At 35.6% G+C, this 14,720-nt stretch overlaps 1 protein-coding gene across 5 annotated transcripts in view; it reads left to right on the top strand.

Moving 5' to 3' along the window:
* Positions 1-14,720, top strand: part of Gug (arginine-glutamic acid dipeptide repeats grunge) — a 565,908-nt gene that overhangs the window by 390,152 nt on the left and 161,036 nt on the right. For all 5 annotated transcript variants that reach the window (XM_090408198.1, XM_090408202.1, XM_090408199.1 and 2 more), the window contains one exon: positions 2,034-2,178. In XM_090408198.1, coding sequence (XP_090264324.1) covers positions 2,034-2,178 — 145 coding nt within the window. The remainder of the gene's footprint in view (positions 1-2,033; positions 2,179-14,720) is intronic.

The raw sequence follows: 14,720 nt of genomic DNA, 5'->3' as shown, positions 1-14,720 counted from the left end.
TTTACATACCAACTGCATTATTCATATATAAATGATAAAATCTTGCAGTTTATGTTCATTTTGATTACATATATCTTCACCAAATCTCCTTATGTTTGTTTTGTATTTCCTGTTACTATCTGGCATTTAAATCACCTGCTAGCAGTAACTAGTCTGTTTTATTTATTTTATCTATGACTTTCTGCAGTTATTTAAAATGTTTTGCTGTCTTCTCCCCCCCCCCCCTTTCTGGTGCATATGCTCCTATTATTATTGTTATGTGACCTCTTAATGTTTTTGGTCTAATTTCTATTAATCTTTCAGTCCAGTAGTAGTTATAATATACAATATTGGTCTTCATAGATTTATATATTGTTTTCATTATTGCTCTTTCTTCTTTCTTACTCTGCTATCGATTTTTGTATTTGTTTCTTTGGTACCTTTTTTTTTTTTTGTTACTATATATATATATCCTTACATTGAATTGGTTTAGTTGTTTATCAAGACTCTTTTTGATAAACATATTTGTGTGTGAGATGCTCTTTACATTCCAAGTTGTGATTTTCATTATATATGTTCCTTCTTCCAGTTTTGTTTACCTTTTCTTGAATCGCAGTCATTTCCATGATAGTCCATCCTGCTTTTCTTTGGCTGAAACTTGAAAGTATATCAGATTTCCCCAGGAAAAGTTACTGGCCTTTCATTGGATAAGTCCAGTTCCAGGGTTGCTACTTAATGCCTCTAGACAGGCAGTTCTAAGAGCATTTGGTCTGTTAGGGGGTTATATTATAATATGTTAGGGCTCATACTTGGTCTCCAGTGCCTCATTTGTGCTTTTAGAACAGGGTAGACCACGAGAAGGTAATGTTGGTATTTGAGTGGGAGTGGGTTTATTTTGCACTTTGCTACCCCTTCACACTCCAAAGGAATTTCTTCAACTATCAAAAATAAGTGTAGAGGCTTTGTGCTTCCAAAGCAGTCATGCACATGCAGACTTTCTTCAGTACTACCTAGGATTTCATATCCCCACCTACACATTTTAGTCCACTACTTGGAATACATGCTACAACCGCCTAAAGGTCAAGTTTTTCATGAATGCCTGGATTCTATACCTGGGTAAGGAGACTTTCCATAGATGTAATTTTCATACTTAAGGAAACTTGGAAGTGAGTTATAAAGAAGAGAGCTGAAAGAGATAAGATTATTATCTGAGTTTGGAGATTGATAAGGTCAGAAAACGTCTGCCACCAAATATGGAAAGGAAATTTGAGCTAAAGATCAGTTTTTGTTATTTAGTACTATCAGTCATAGAATGTGAAATCTGAGGGGTGCACAAGTGATGGAGTCATGCAGTGGTAGCTGTGAGTGTCAGTTAAGGTTCTGCAAGAATAGCAGGTCAGTATTTAAATATGTTTAAGTGGTGGTTGTGCAACTTACTGTTAAGAAAATGAAAATTGGTGAAATGGACTTTTTTCACCTGTTTTTTTTTTCTTTGTTTTTAGTACACTGTATTCTTTTTTATAATCCATATTGATACTGTAATTATTTTTATAGCTGAAGACTGACTTTATTGTAACTAAATAGTTTAGATTAGAAGGATAAAAATTATATTTCTAGCCAGTGGAACTGCCATAAAAACTTCATAGTAAAACACTAGACCATTTTTATGATGTTCTAAAACCTCATTGAACATCAATAATGAAGTAGTGGTTTCATCACTGATATATAAAAGGACTATATGAGTTCCCTTTTTGTGTATATACATATGTTCCTATATCATTATCAATAGATTTTATTTTATTTATTTATTTATTTATTATTATTATTTTTTGAGTAAAACATGAAATCAACCATCATAGCTGACCACAGTTATTCATTTACTCTCCACAAAATAAAGGACCTCTTGCATAGATTTTACAGTTGCATAGCAGGACAAATGAAGTTTTTGTTTTGTGTATCTAGAGAGCATTTATATAAATTGTTTTATACATATAATAACAAGCATATTTGGAACACACAGCATCACTCAGTCTTTATTTTTATATTATTTGAAGGGTGACCTGGTTGAATTTTATTATCTATGGAAAAAGACTCCAGCAGCAGCTACTTCACGGCCACACAGACGACATCGTCGCCAGAGTGTTCTTAGACGTATCCGTTCTTGTCCACGACCGAATAGACCAACATCCAATGACTATAGTAAGAGATATTTGCTTGTTTTTAGTTATTTACTAAGTAAAATAGTCTTTATCTGTTTCTGAAATTCTTATGATAAAATCTTGCATGAAAGAAATGTCATGATTGCAATTGCTCTCTAATATTCTCACTAGAGTTATAAGAAAATTAGGCAAAAAAGTAGTTAAGAATGAATAAATTGTAATATGCAAGTCACTTTTTTTGCTATTTTATCTACATGTTGGATATAAATTTGTGTGTGTAAATTTATATATTTATTACAGAAGTTTCTTTTGAAATGTGTATTTATTTAAGATATTTGCTGTATGAAGTTCAAACGTTACCAGATCTAATTTGTCTTATCTGTAACTTACTGCACACTTGGTTTTAAAACCTTACTTGAAGAAACACTGTAGTATGTAGTTTGAAAGGAAGTAATACAATTTGAATTATTTTTAAATAATAGAAATGTTTTAGAGACATTCCCTCCCTTTTTTTTTAATTGAATGATTTTTCTAAATATTTGAAAAGGGAAAAAAAAAGTCATGATGGGTATAAGGCAGATCACATATGTCTTGTGCAGTGATTTAGCTTTTGGTATCTCCACATGTCTAACTCCTACTGATGAGATCTTGCCAAGGTCCAAATCAGTCTGGGTAGTGATCCTTTGCATAATGCATAGCACTGTACTCATCTGAAAGGAAGGGAGCTGTGCCTTATGGGATGTTGAAGCAAATGATGTGAAGTTAATAGCTTCTGTGTTCGAGTAGCATAGTGTGCACTCTTTTGTTTGCTTGTGTAAAGAATTGCAACAAGAATATAATTTCTTGTATAGAGTGATTTTCATTTTTGAGAATGGCTTAATTGGTTGGTATTCATTTTTCTTGTAATCCACTTAATGACTTGGTCTTGCTGCTTCCACTGCTTGTAGATGGATAAATAACCACCATCATCCAGAGTATGATTATTTACTTACCGTGGTATTGAAAGAGATGCTCATTAAATTATATTTTATATGCATAAAAATGCAGTTATTATTACACAGACACTGTAATTTTTTAAAGCAAAATAATTAGAATTCTGTAGCTGCTTGGATCATGCAGAGTATGCTGTGGACATCCACCCCAGAATTTGATGGGATAAAAAGTCATCTCACATCACAGAAGCAAGCTGAAATTTGAAAGATATTTTCTTGCATTATGAACTACAACCTCAGCGTATTTGGTTACAAAAAATTATTACATATATGGAAGAGTGTCTCATTTTTAGACCTTCAGTCCAGTTCCTTAAGTGAACTGGAGTGAATTAAGTAGATTGCTCTTCACTTAATTTTTTCCTTTATTAGTCTTTCTTACCATATAGTGCCTGCATGCATGCAACTATATAATTGTCATCATCATCAAATTCCTGTCATGTGCCCTCAAGGGATGTACTGGATATGATAGTACTACATGAAAAATTTACATCATTACTAACTTCCTTTCTACAATTTTCCTCCAAATCAGTCTGTTACTTGTCAAGACTCCAACATTATGAGATCTTATATTTCTATCGTCTAAGGCACTTTGTACAGTATCAATCCACCTATATCTTGTTCTTCCTCTGGGTTATTTTCCTGCCAACGTGGCAGAGAACACTTGTTTTGCTAATCTTTCCTCGCCCATTCTGTTTAAGTGACCATACCACCTGAGATTAGCTCTGCTAACGCATTCCTGGATGCTGACAAAGTCAAGTTCTTTCCTAATATCCTCATTTTTAATATGATATTGCCATTGATGCCATCTGTTCACGCCTCTAATCTTTCTCAGGACTCTCATATCTGTGGTCTCTAGTCTTTGGTCAAGTGTTTTACTTCTGACCCAGCTCTCAGATCCATAAGTTAAAACTGGTTTGAACACTGTCTTGTATACAGCTAATTTAGTGTTCCGACTAATTTCTCTCTTATTCCATATGAATTTATTCAGTTGACTTCTTACCTACCAGCTTTGTTGATTCTGTTGTCTATTTCCATATTTAATTTACCATCTTGGTGAATAAGTGGAATAAGTTGCCAGAGTCTGTTTTGGGTGCAGTGACTGTGAGTGAGTTCAAGGCATGGTATGATAGATACTGTGTGGAAGCTGAATAGTTGTTGACATGATGTTTAGGGCCTCTCTCGATGAGACTAAGGACTGCTTGGAGTTGCCCGTAGTAATAATAATAATCTTCACTAAAAATCGTGCCTAAGTAGCTGAAATGTTTTACTTGTTCCACAGGTTCTCCGTTCACAACGCAGTTGACATTTTCAATGATTCTGTCTATTTTGATTGCCTTTGTCTTTTTATTGCTGACCTTCATACCATAACTATTACAACAGCCACTCAATTTAGTCAGGGAATCTTGCAGACTTGTAGCAGATTTATTTAGAAGTATAACATCGTCCGCATAAAGCAAAGAGCTGACATTAACATCTCCAATTTTGATATGTTTAATACCACATTCCTTCATGATGTGGTCCATATAGATAATGAACAACAGAGGGGGATAATATACATCCTTGCCTCACACCAGATTTGACATTAAACCATCTTCCTGTACTTCCTTCAATCTAACTGCTGACTTACAGCTTAAATAAAGACTAAGTGTTGCTTGATTATAATGTCCCGTTGACCATATAACTGTAGCGTATTGAATAGCTTCTCTCTTGTCACCTTGTCATATGCCTTTTCCAGATCGACAAAACTTAAATATAGATCTTTGTTATATTGCCATGCTTTCTCAACTATTTGTCGTAAAGTGAAGATCTGATCCTGACAGCCTCTATTTGGCTTGAATCCAGCTTGTTCTTCACCAAGCTTTTCTTACACAATTCTTCTCAACCATTTCTCAAGTATACTTGCATAAATCTTGCCAGGAACACTCAGTAGGGAAATACCTCTGTAATTCTCACATTCAGTTTTATTTCCCTTTTTATATATGGGTACTATGAGAGCTCTACTCCAATCATCGGGAATTCGTCCCTCTGTCCAGGCTTTCTGAACTATGCAGTGCAGCCACTGTAAGACTTTTATACCACCATACTTCAGTATTTCTGGTCGAAAATCATCTACTCCAGCTGCCTTTCCACATTTCAAGCCTTTGATGGCTTTTTCTACTTCAAGTATGGATATGTATTCCTGACTGCATGCCTGGTCAGTGTTTTTTATCACTGTGCTGTCATCACTTCTTGTTTCATTTAGCAATTTTTCGAAGTAATTACTCTATACTTCAAGGATATCCTTTTCTCCCGTTTTCATGTCACCTTTATCATCTCTTACTCCTTTTACAGCACTCTTTCTTACATTGCTAAGCTTCTTCAACAACCTCCAGAATATCTAACCAACTTCTTGATATTTATTTTCTATATTCTTGCCAAAGTCCTCCCATGACTTTTGTTTAGCTAGTTTTACAGTGTTTAGGGTTTCTTATATTTGTCTCTGTATTCTCTAAGAACACAAGCTGACTTGTTTGCCAGGAACTTCTGATATTTTGTCTTCTTTTCTTTCACTGCCTCTTTAACTACCTGTGTCCACCATGGAGTTCTGATTTTTCTATCCTTGCAGACAACCTCACCACATGCCTCTCTGGCTGAATCAATCAGGGTTTTCTTCAAGGCTTGCCACTGAATCTCCAAGGTTTGGTTCCTGTTCTCAAACTCTTTCATTTTTTTCTTCAATTATCTTTTTGTATTTTAGTTTACACTTCACATCTGAGAGCTGCTCAACTTTTATTCGCTTTAAAACTTTCTTACATGTTATTCTTTTCAATACGAAATTCAATTTTATCCCGCTCAAGACTAAATAGTGATCACTCCCAATTTCAAATCCTCTGTACACTCTGGTGTCCTGCACCAGGGAGAAAACATCACTATCAACAATAACATAGTCAATGAGACTTTTCTTATTCCTTGCCTCTTCTCTCCATGTGAATTTGTGCACATTTTTATTTTGGAACATGGTGTGATCATATATGAAAAAGATATAAACGTAAAAATTGCAAAATATATAAAAATAACAGGTGTAATAACTCTATATTTAAACCAAACTTAGTTCAAAAGCAAACCAGACTAAAAGTATACAATACATTAGCCCTAATGTATGGAAGTGAAATCTGGACAATAAAACAAAAAAGACAAACAAAGATTAATAACAGCAGAAATGTAGTTTATGAGAAAAAAAGTGCAAAGTATACCCTATTTGATCACAAAAGAAACGAAGAAATTATGAAAGAATTAAACCAAGAACCAGTAATAGAAAAAATTAAAAAATATAAACATAAATGGATGGAACACTTTCAAAGAATGAAAACAGAAAGATTACCAAAACAAACCTTAAAGTACAAGCCATTAGGAAAAAGAAAACCAGGACATCCTCTTAAACGATTCAATGATGACTTCTAAGGTCGGAACAGGCAATGTTAGGCCTAAATCCTCGATACGCATGATGATGATGATTAGCTTTGCACTTTTCTCCAAATTTTCTCAAAATATTTTTGTATGTCTGACAATCATTTCCTACTCTGCTATTTAGATCCCCAACAAGGACCAACTTTTCCTTTTTCATTGCTAAGAAAAATTTGCTTTCTGTAAAGCATCAAAAAATTCCCCCACTTCTACCTTAGTAGAAAACCTTCAGTAGGACCATAGGCACAAATAAGTCTCATTGTCCAATTCCCCATTCTCATATTTGCCCACATCACTCTACTTGAGACTGCCTGCCATTCAAGAAGATTAGCCTCGTATTTAGTGTTGAATACTATGGCTACTCCTTCTTTTCCTTGATTGTTATTGCCCGAATATAACATTTTGTATTTATTGCTCAGAAAGATCTCACCAGTTTTTGTCTTTTTTGTTTTAGTCACTCCTATTATGTCGATCTGGTAATTATCTAATTCCATTTCTTTGTCATTAAGGCTTCTTATGTTGATAGTACTGATCTTTAACTCTGTTGATGTTGAGTTGTGGGTGTGTTTTCAGATTTGTTTTAGTAGCTGACTTTTCGCTGTTTGCCATGTTCGAAAACAACAGAAGCCTTGTTTAACCAGGCGACGTCCCAGCCGGCATGAAATTTTGTCATGTTCTACCATCATTTTGTATTTTGGTTTAAGCTAATAAGAATACAGTGTAGTTGGCTAAATCCCAGATTTGCAGCCCATCCTTGTTTGTTCAGTATCCAGGTAAATACCCAACAGGATGCATCATGAGAAGGTGAAGATTGGACATTAGGTTAGAAACCCTAACCTAGCGGTTTTCTGCATTCCTTTAAAGGCTATGTGGAGGTCTCCTCTCAGTTATACAGTTTTGACCCTTAATCACCCCTCAGTAAAGTGTTCAGTAATTATTGGACTTAATTATAGTTCTTCTGCTGAAGATTTAGTCAAGATTGATTTACTGCTCAGAGTACAGTAATGTATATTTGTAAACAAAGTTTTCAAATGACATGCACTAGTTCAGGAAATCAATGTACCTCTGACTGTTCTTGCGTGAGCTCATTTTTGCTTATTGTCTACTGTATTTCTCAGTAATAACGACTTTCCTAATTTAAAACAGCACCATACGTTTGAATTTGTAGATAGTTCTGATGCAGATGGAAATAAAAAAATAAAATAAAAGTTTGGTTTAAAAGAATTTGATGAAATTTTTTACATTCTTGAAACTTTAAAACTCTAGCAAATTATGAATGGGGATCCCAACATCATACTAAAGATGCAAGCCCCCCAAAACATGGAGCCAGATATTAGCTGCTACAGAAAAAACACAATAAGCTGATATGAGGTTAGTGAATTGAATTGTAGATTGACTATCTGATAGATATCAGAGAGGTGTGTATGAGGGTGCACTATTAAGGAAGCAAAAGGTTACGCAGTGGTTTCAGAAGGGATCTGTATTGTTTAACTATTATATCAGTGACATTTACCAGTGGATTGCAGGGGGGATATTCAGTTGTTTGCAAATGATACAAAGCTAGGAAGGATTATTAGTATTAGTGCCGATGTGGTGGCCCTTAAACAGGATTTGAATAAACTGGACAGCTGGACAAATGAACGAGAATGTCCATTTAACCTCCCTACCAATGTGGATGAAATAGTGACACCAAACTGCACTTCTTATCATGTTATTCAATGGGTTTTAGAGCTTCGTATCCAGATTTATCTCGACGTCTATAGACGTCGTGGCCAGTTGGGGGGGTTAATGCAACTAAATTAAATTTGGGATCTTGAGTTTTGAGATCTGTTGATGGGAGGCTACATACTCGTTTGGTGGATCTATAGTAGAGGAAGTAAGATTTTGGATGATGATTGATAGAAACTTGAAGTTTAGAGAATGTATCGCAATGGTGGGTTACCTTCAGGTAATCCAGAGGATTTTTGCAGTACAGAGAAGGATGCTGACCACCAGAGATAAGTGTGATGCTACTGTATAAATCTATGATCAGACCACATCTGGATTATTATGCTCATATTTGGTCACCACGATTTGAAAGAGATAAATTAACCTTTGAGAGAGTGTAGAGATGGATCACAAAAAATATCAGGACTGTGCAATGTTAATTATGAGGATAGACTGATGGAATGTGGAATGCAAAGTTTTGTAGATGAGAGGTGATATGATTGAAACATTAACTGTTGAGAGGTGGTTACAAGGTTGACACTGAGGATTGTGGAATGTATTGTCTGATAGTGTAGTGAAAGCACAAACTGTAAATGAGTTTAAAGAATGGTATGATCACTTTGTGTTGTCTAAGATGGGTCTCCCGTATGTCTCTCATGACTCCATGGAGGTCCTAAATAATAATAATAATAATACTTTGATATTGAAATATTTTCCCAAAAAATAAATTTCCCCCAAAAAAGTAATTTTTCACACTTTTTTTTTAATTATGCATAAACTTGCAGAATAATGAAAATATTATTATCCTTAGTCACACTACAATGAAAATAGTTTCAAATGATGCATTTTTAAAAATGTGTACATATTTTAAATATCTTTAAAGAAGTAAGCTATTCTGTATTGATAAGTGTGTGTTAAGGCTTAAATGCTGGGAGAAACTCATGCTAGACTTAGTAGAGTGAAGCAGCACTGAGAAAAGATAAAAAGTATTATTTAATTCCAGTATTTCATGTCAGTCACTGAGACATTGTCAGGGAGTACAATATGAGACTTGTAACACACACATACAAAGGCAACACAAAACTAAGTGAAACACATAGACGAGAAATTAGATTCCTAACTAGGTGGGACACTCTCTGTGCACACCTGTTGGTAGCCTAGGGTGTAAACTGGGAACTTGAAGTAATATTTCCCATATTTTGGGAAGTTAATGCAACCATATATATTTCAATTAGGCTGATTTCTGAGATCAGCTGCAGATTCCAAAAATAGTCTTTCTTCTAAATTTAATGTAGGAGCACAGTGGTCTTTTACCAGTTGATTCTATGAACCATATCTGAAGCATGGTCCGCACAGCCTGATTGACCATAGTCATGGCTGCAGATGTATTTTTTGTGTTCTTCCATGTGGATGTTGGCTGATCTTTCTGTCTGTCCAATTTGCAGGAACAGATGGAATTTATATACTTCAGGAGCACTTTATATACTTCAGGCACAGAGAGAACGAGAGAGAGAGAGAGAGGAGGGAGCTGATCTTTAGTAGCATGTTTAAGAGTAGCAAGCTTTCGGTGGGGCTTAAAAGCTGTGCAGAAATTGTATTTCTTTAAGACTGGCTATTTTTTCTGTGCCTCAGACATAGAGGAGGAGGATGATAGCATTACTAAAATCTTTCTAAAGAGAAGATCAAGGATTGGGGGAAGGATGGATTAATTTTTTTTATGCTGTCGGAGCTGATGAGAAGATGTGATATTTATATGATTAAATTCTGCTGTAAGCAGGACTCATTGGAACACAGGTTAACAGCTCTATTGGTTAGTGTTTTAATGATACCATATTGTTGAGGAAGAGATGAAGGGATAGTGTATATAGTGTACACTGAAAAGAACAGGTTACCATTGGGTAGGCATATTATCACAGTGTCTAGAAAGGCTTAATTGTTATTAGTCTTTTTTTCCATGGTAAACTGGATTGTAAGATGAAAACTATTGTGGTGAGAGAGAAAAGAGCCGAATGTGTACAGGCCATGAGGCCAATGGAGAACACATCATCCCTATATCTTAACCAACAGAAGATTTTAGAGGAAGTGAGTCAAGAGCTTGTTTTTCAAAATATTCTATAAAAAATTTGACAAGGGGGAGTGAGAGGGGAGAATCCATAGAGATACCCTTTATCTGTGTATAAATTTTGTGCTTCCAAGAGAAATATCCAGAATGGATACCAAAGGAAAACAGATCAGTAATATCAGAAGGAAAAACTTTCTCTGAGTGATAAGAAGGGAATATTAGTGAACAGTGAGATGATATCAAAGCTAACCAAAATATTTGTATTATTTAATGTTAAATTCTCAATAGAAGTTTTAAAATTGATCAAGTTTTTTACCTAGGAAGTTGTATGACCAGTGAGCAGTAAGAGAGAGCTTGCTAACTGTTTTACTGATTTATAGCATGGGGAATCTGCAGCATCTACTTTTCTTCTCCCTTCTACGTGTTAGGCCTGCTTGCTTGTTACAGGGCTATCTTAAGCCCTTCTAAGTCGTACCTGTCCCGAGGATAAGTTGACTAGCCCTGTGCCTCCCAGTATATTCTATGGTTGCAGCTGCATGTGTTCATGGGGCCAGTTTGCCTCCTTGTGAGAGGAAAAACCCCAGATAAACTGGAGAGAAAAACTCTGCTGTCCATGCCTGAGACTGGCTAACTTGGCTATGTTTCAGAAAGATCCTTAAGCTCTTCACGTTGGTGATAGGAATCAAACCCAGGATACCCCTTTTCCCAGGCATATGATTGCAAAACACATAGCCACTACGCTGACTGCACGGACTGTAGCATCTACTATAGGTCTTTTTTCTTTGGGAGGAGGAGGGGGGGAGAATTGGGTTTGTGTATTCTTTTGTAATCTGTATATCCAGAGAGGGGGGGGGGGGGGGAGGAACGAGAAATGAAGGGTTTGATTTTTTTTTTTTTTTTTTTTTTTTTTTGTTGTTGTTGTGATTTTAGGAGGCCAGGAAGAAACTTTTTTGAAGAAACTTAGTCTTTTGGCCATATGTTTCACTTAGTTTTGTGTTGCCTTCATGTGTACTACAAGTTTCATATTGTATATTCCCTGGCAATGGCTCAGTTCTCGAGATGAATTATTGGAAGAATTAAATAATATTTTTAGTTCCTTTCTCAGTGCTGTTTCATTCCATCAAGCTAAATACTCTAAAATTGAGGGATTACTGTAATCCCTCAATTAAAAATTTTGCATATTCTACATAGAATTGTTGAGTGAGTGTAAATAGTTCCAATGGCAAATTCTTAAATATTTTGCGAAATATATAAAACTCATAGCTGGTGTTATCATCTTGTAAAACTGCAATTATTATTACTTAAATTAAGGGGATATTAAATCCCACATAGTTTTAAAACTGAATAAGAAACTCAAAGATTGGAATCAGAGAGTTTCTTTCCGAATATAGTATAGTAAACTATAAAGTAGCGGCGAACACTAGCGTTAGCCAATGCAAGTGATCCTAGTACGTAGTACAATACTGGGCAGCTCGTTGCAAAGGTGGAGGAAGAAGTTCAGATCGCTATTCTTAGGTATTTTCCATAATGTAAAAACACATTTCCTAGGAAATGTATGCTGTTATTACATTATGGAGGGAGGTCACTACCCAGACCGGTTTCAGCCTTTTTTGAGGCTTCATCAGTGAGTAGCTAGACCTAATACCAAAGTGTATAGCGAAAAGAACTTATGTACTTTGCGAACGAGTTTTCCAAACAGGTGCAACCATTAAGTTACTTAAGTATAAAGAGCTAATAAGCTTCATTTCGGCAATGAAAACATTACTTAAATTAAGGGGATATTAAATCCCTATTAAGGGGATATTAAAACCCCTTGAGTTTCTTATTCGGTTTTAAAACTATGTGGGATTTAATATCCCCTTAATTTAAGTAATGTTTTCATTGCCGAAATGAAGCTTATTAGCTCTTTATACTTAAGCAATTATTATTATTGAGTGACCTCAAGGGAGTCAGGGACTGATCGAGGGATGCTAAGTACTGCATATCAGCAGCATTTCTGATTATCCTACCTATCTTTGCATCATCAGCAAATAAGCTGAACATAGTTTGTCAAATCCTTTCCAATATCATTTATGTACATATTGAATAGCAGTGGACCAAGGACTGATCCTTGTGGTACACCACCACAAGTCTTAAATCTTGCACTCACCCCCCCCTTTCCCCATATACAACTTTTTGTGATATCTGTCAGTCAGCCATTCTCTTAACCATGCTAATATTTAATTATCCAAACCCATATTTGCCAATTTATGCAACAGTCTTTCATGCTGTATTCTGTCACATGCCTTAGTAAAATCCAAAAGTATCATGGTGTATCCATTTCCCTTGTCTAGTTCAGTGGTAGCATTATTATAGAATGCGAACTAGTTGCTAAAACATGACCTTCCCTTAGTAAACCAATGCTGTTTATTGCAAAGTAGAGATTCACTGTCAACCCATATCTGAATGTGAGCGAGCCCTAAATTAATCAGTAAATGTTATCAAAAGGGCAATGCTGTCATGATCGTTTTGACGTCCATTTCCAGAAGATTCTTGTTATTACTAAAAGATAATGTTTGTGCTGTAACCTGGCCTGGAGTAATTCTTAAATTCAGTTATAAGCTACTGAATTGGAAAGTTTGGTTTTGTTTGCCCCCAGTATGCTTTCTGTATTGTTGGTGAATTTGTAAATCTGTTTTTTAATTTACGGTTTTACTCTACTAAATTTGAATTAGACATCTTCAACAATTTGAATTAGACATCTGGAAAGCATGCATGTATGAAATTAAATGTTCATAGTATATAGTTTAAATATTAACAGTTCTTATATATTTAGTTTATTAGAAATATATAACCAGTTTATTCTTGTTGCTGAATGAGAATACCCTGCAATTTTAGCTGTACTTTTGAAAGGACTGTTAGTAGTAACCACATCCTTCAGAATTAGATACTGGATGTAATTCTGACCACAAGAGACATGAAGTGTATTAGATGTGTCATGTAAACAGTGTTTTTACCCTGGAATCCCAGGAGGGTAAAACATTGCATACACCCATGAGCTATAAAATAGAGGATATTATAGACCTCCCTGTTTTTCAACACAGAGAAGCCAAGGAAAATGTACACATGAGATAAACAGCAAACTATGAAGATAGGATTCTTGATGCCATATAGAGGAATTCAAGCTGAGCACTGGACCTGGTCTCACTAACTCATTTCAACCACTGTGTCATGGATTGTCTATTTTAGTCTTGTTATTCTTCTGCAGTTTCATGGGCACTGAAACCTCCTTCATGAAGTGTAGAAACGACTCTTTCATAAATGAAAATAAATAAAATCCATGTATTCCTTCTCCCTTAACTCTTGTCTACACATGGTACCAGTGTACAGGTATGCAAGTTCTGTGTGGATTTACATATACTCATGAGCTAAAACATTTTGACCCCCCCCCCCCCCATTGCTGGTCAACTTGATCTCATGGTTGGTTGGTAGTGACAGTATCTTTGTATGGGGATTGTTCTCCTCAGGGACATCACTGGGTCCTCTAATCCTTAATGAATGCACCTTAGCCTCTAATTCTTTCCTGGGGATTGGCCTAGGTTATATCATGTCATTGTGGCCTGATGGAACTGTCTTGCTGGACTCTTCTAGCAAGACAGTGCCCATATCACAGGGCTCGTATTGCGTGAGCATGGTTCAAAGAGCATGTCCAATCATTCCATGTGCTCCTGGCCACCTAATTCTTCTGATTTGAATCCCATCAAACATTTGTGGGATCATGTGGGAGGCAGCATCCAGTGGTCGATACTTGTGTCTTGCTCAATTGCTGGACCAAAGGGAGAATAACATCCTGGTGGATGTTATTCTCTAGTGGAGCTAGTGCCAAGAGCAGTTATCTCCATCTAAGTATACTCAGCACACTACTAAGCAGGTAGTCATAATCTTTAGACTCATGAGTGTATATGTATTTATATAAGCCTGTCCTCTCATTGCCAAAGTTTTTAAAAAATATTTCAGAACTGAAGGGTGTAAAAGTCGGAGATAGGAACTTCAACAACTTCAGTTATGCAGATGACACAGTCCTTATAGCTGAATCTGAAGATGATCTTCAAAACTTAGTCACAGAAATTTACAACAGAAGCTTAGACATGGGACTAATTATTAACCTAATGAAAACAAAGTGCATGATTATATCAAAAGAACCAATAAATAAGAAACTAAACATAACTATTAACAAAAAGAAAATTGAACAGGTTCAGTCTTTTATATATTTGGGACAAATGTTTACAGACAGAGGAAATTCCCTTAAAGAAATAAAAAGAAGAATAGAGATAGCAAGAAAAGCCTTTACTGATATGAAAACTGTTCTAACATCCAGAGACATTAATATAGACACAA

This window comes from Typopeltis vanoorti, chromosome 18 (assembly GCF_054136105.1).
Source record: "Typopeltis vanoorti isolate ZY-2024b chromosome 18, IOZ_Tvanoo_1.0, whole genome shotgun sequence".
Lineage (NCBI taxonomy): Eukaryota > Metazoa > Arthropoda > Arachnida > Uropygi > Thelyphonidae > Typopeltis > Typopeltis vanoorti.
This window is presented reverse-complemented; position numbering and strand designations above follow the sequence as displayed.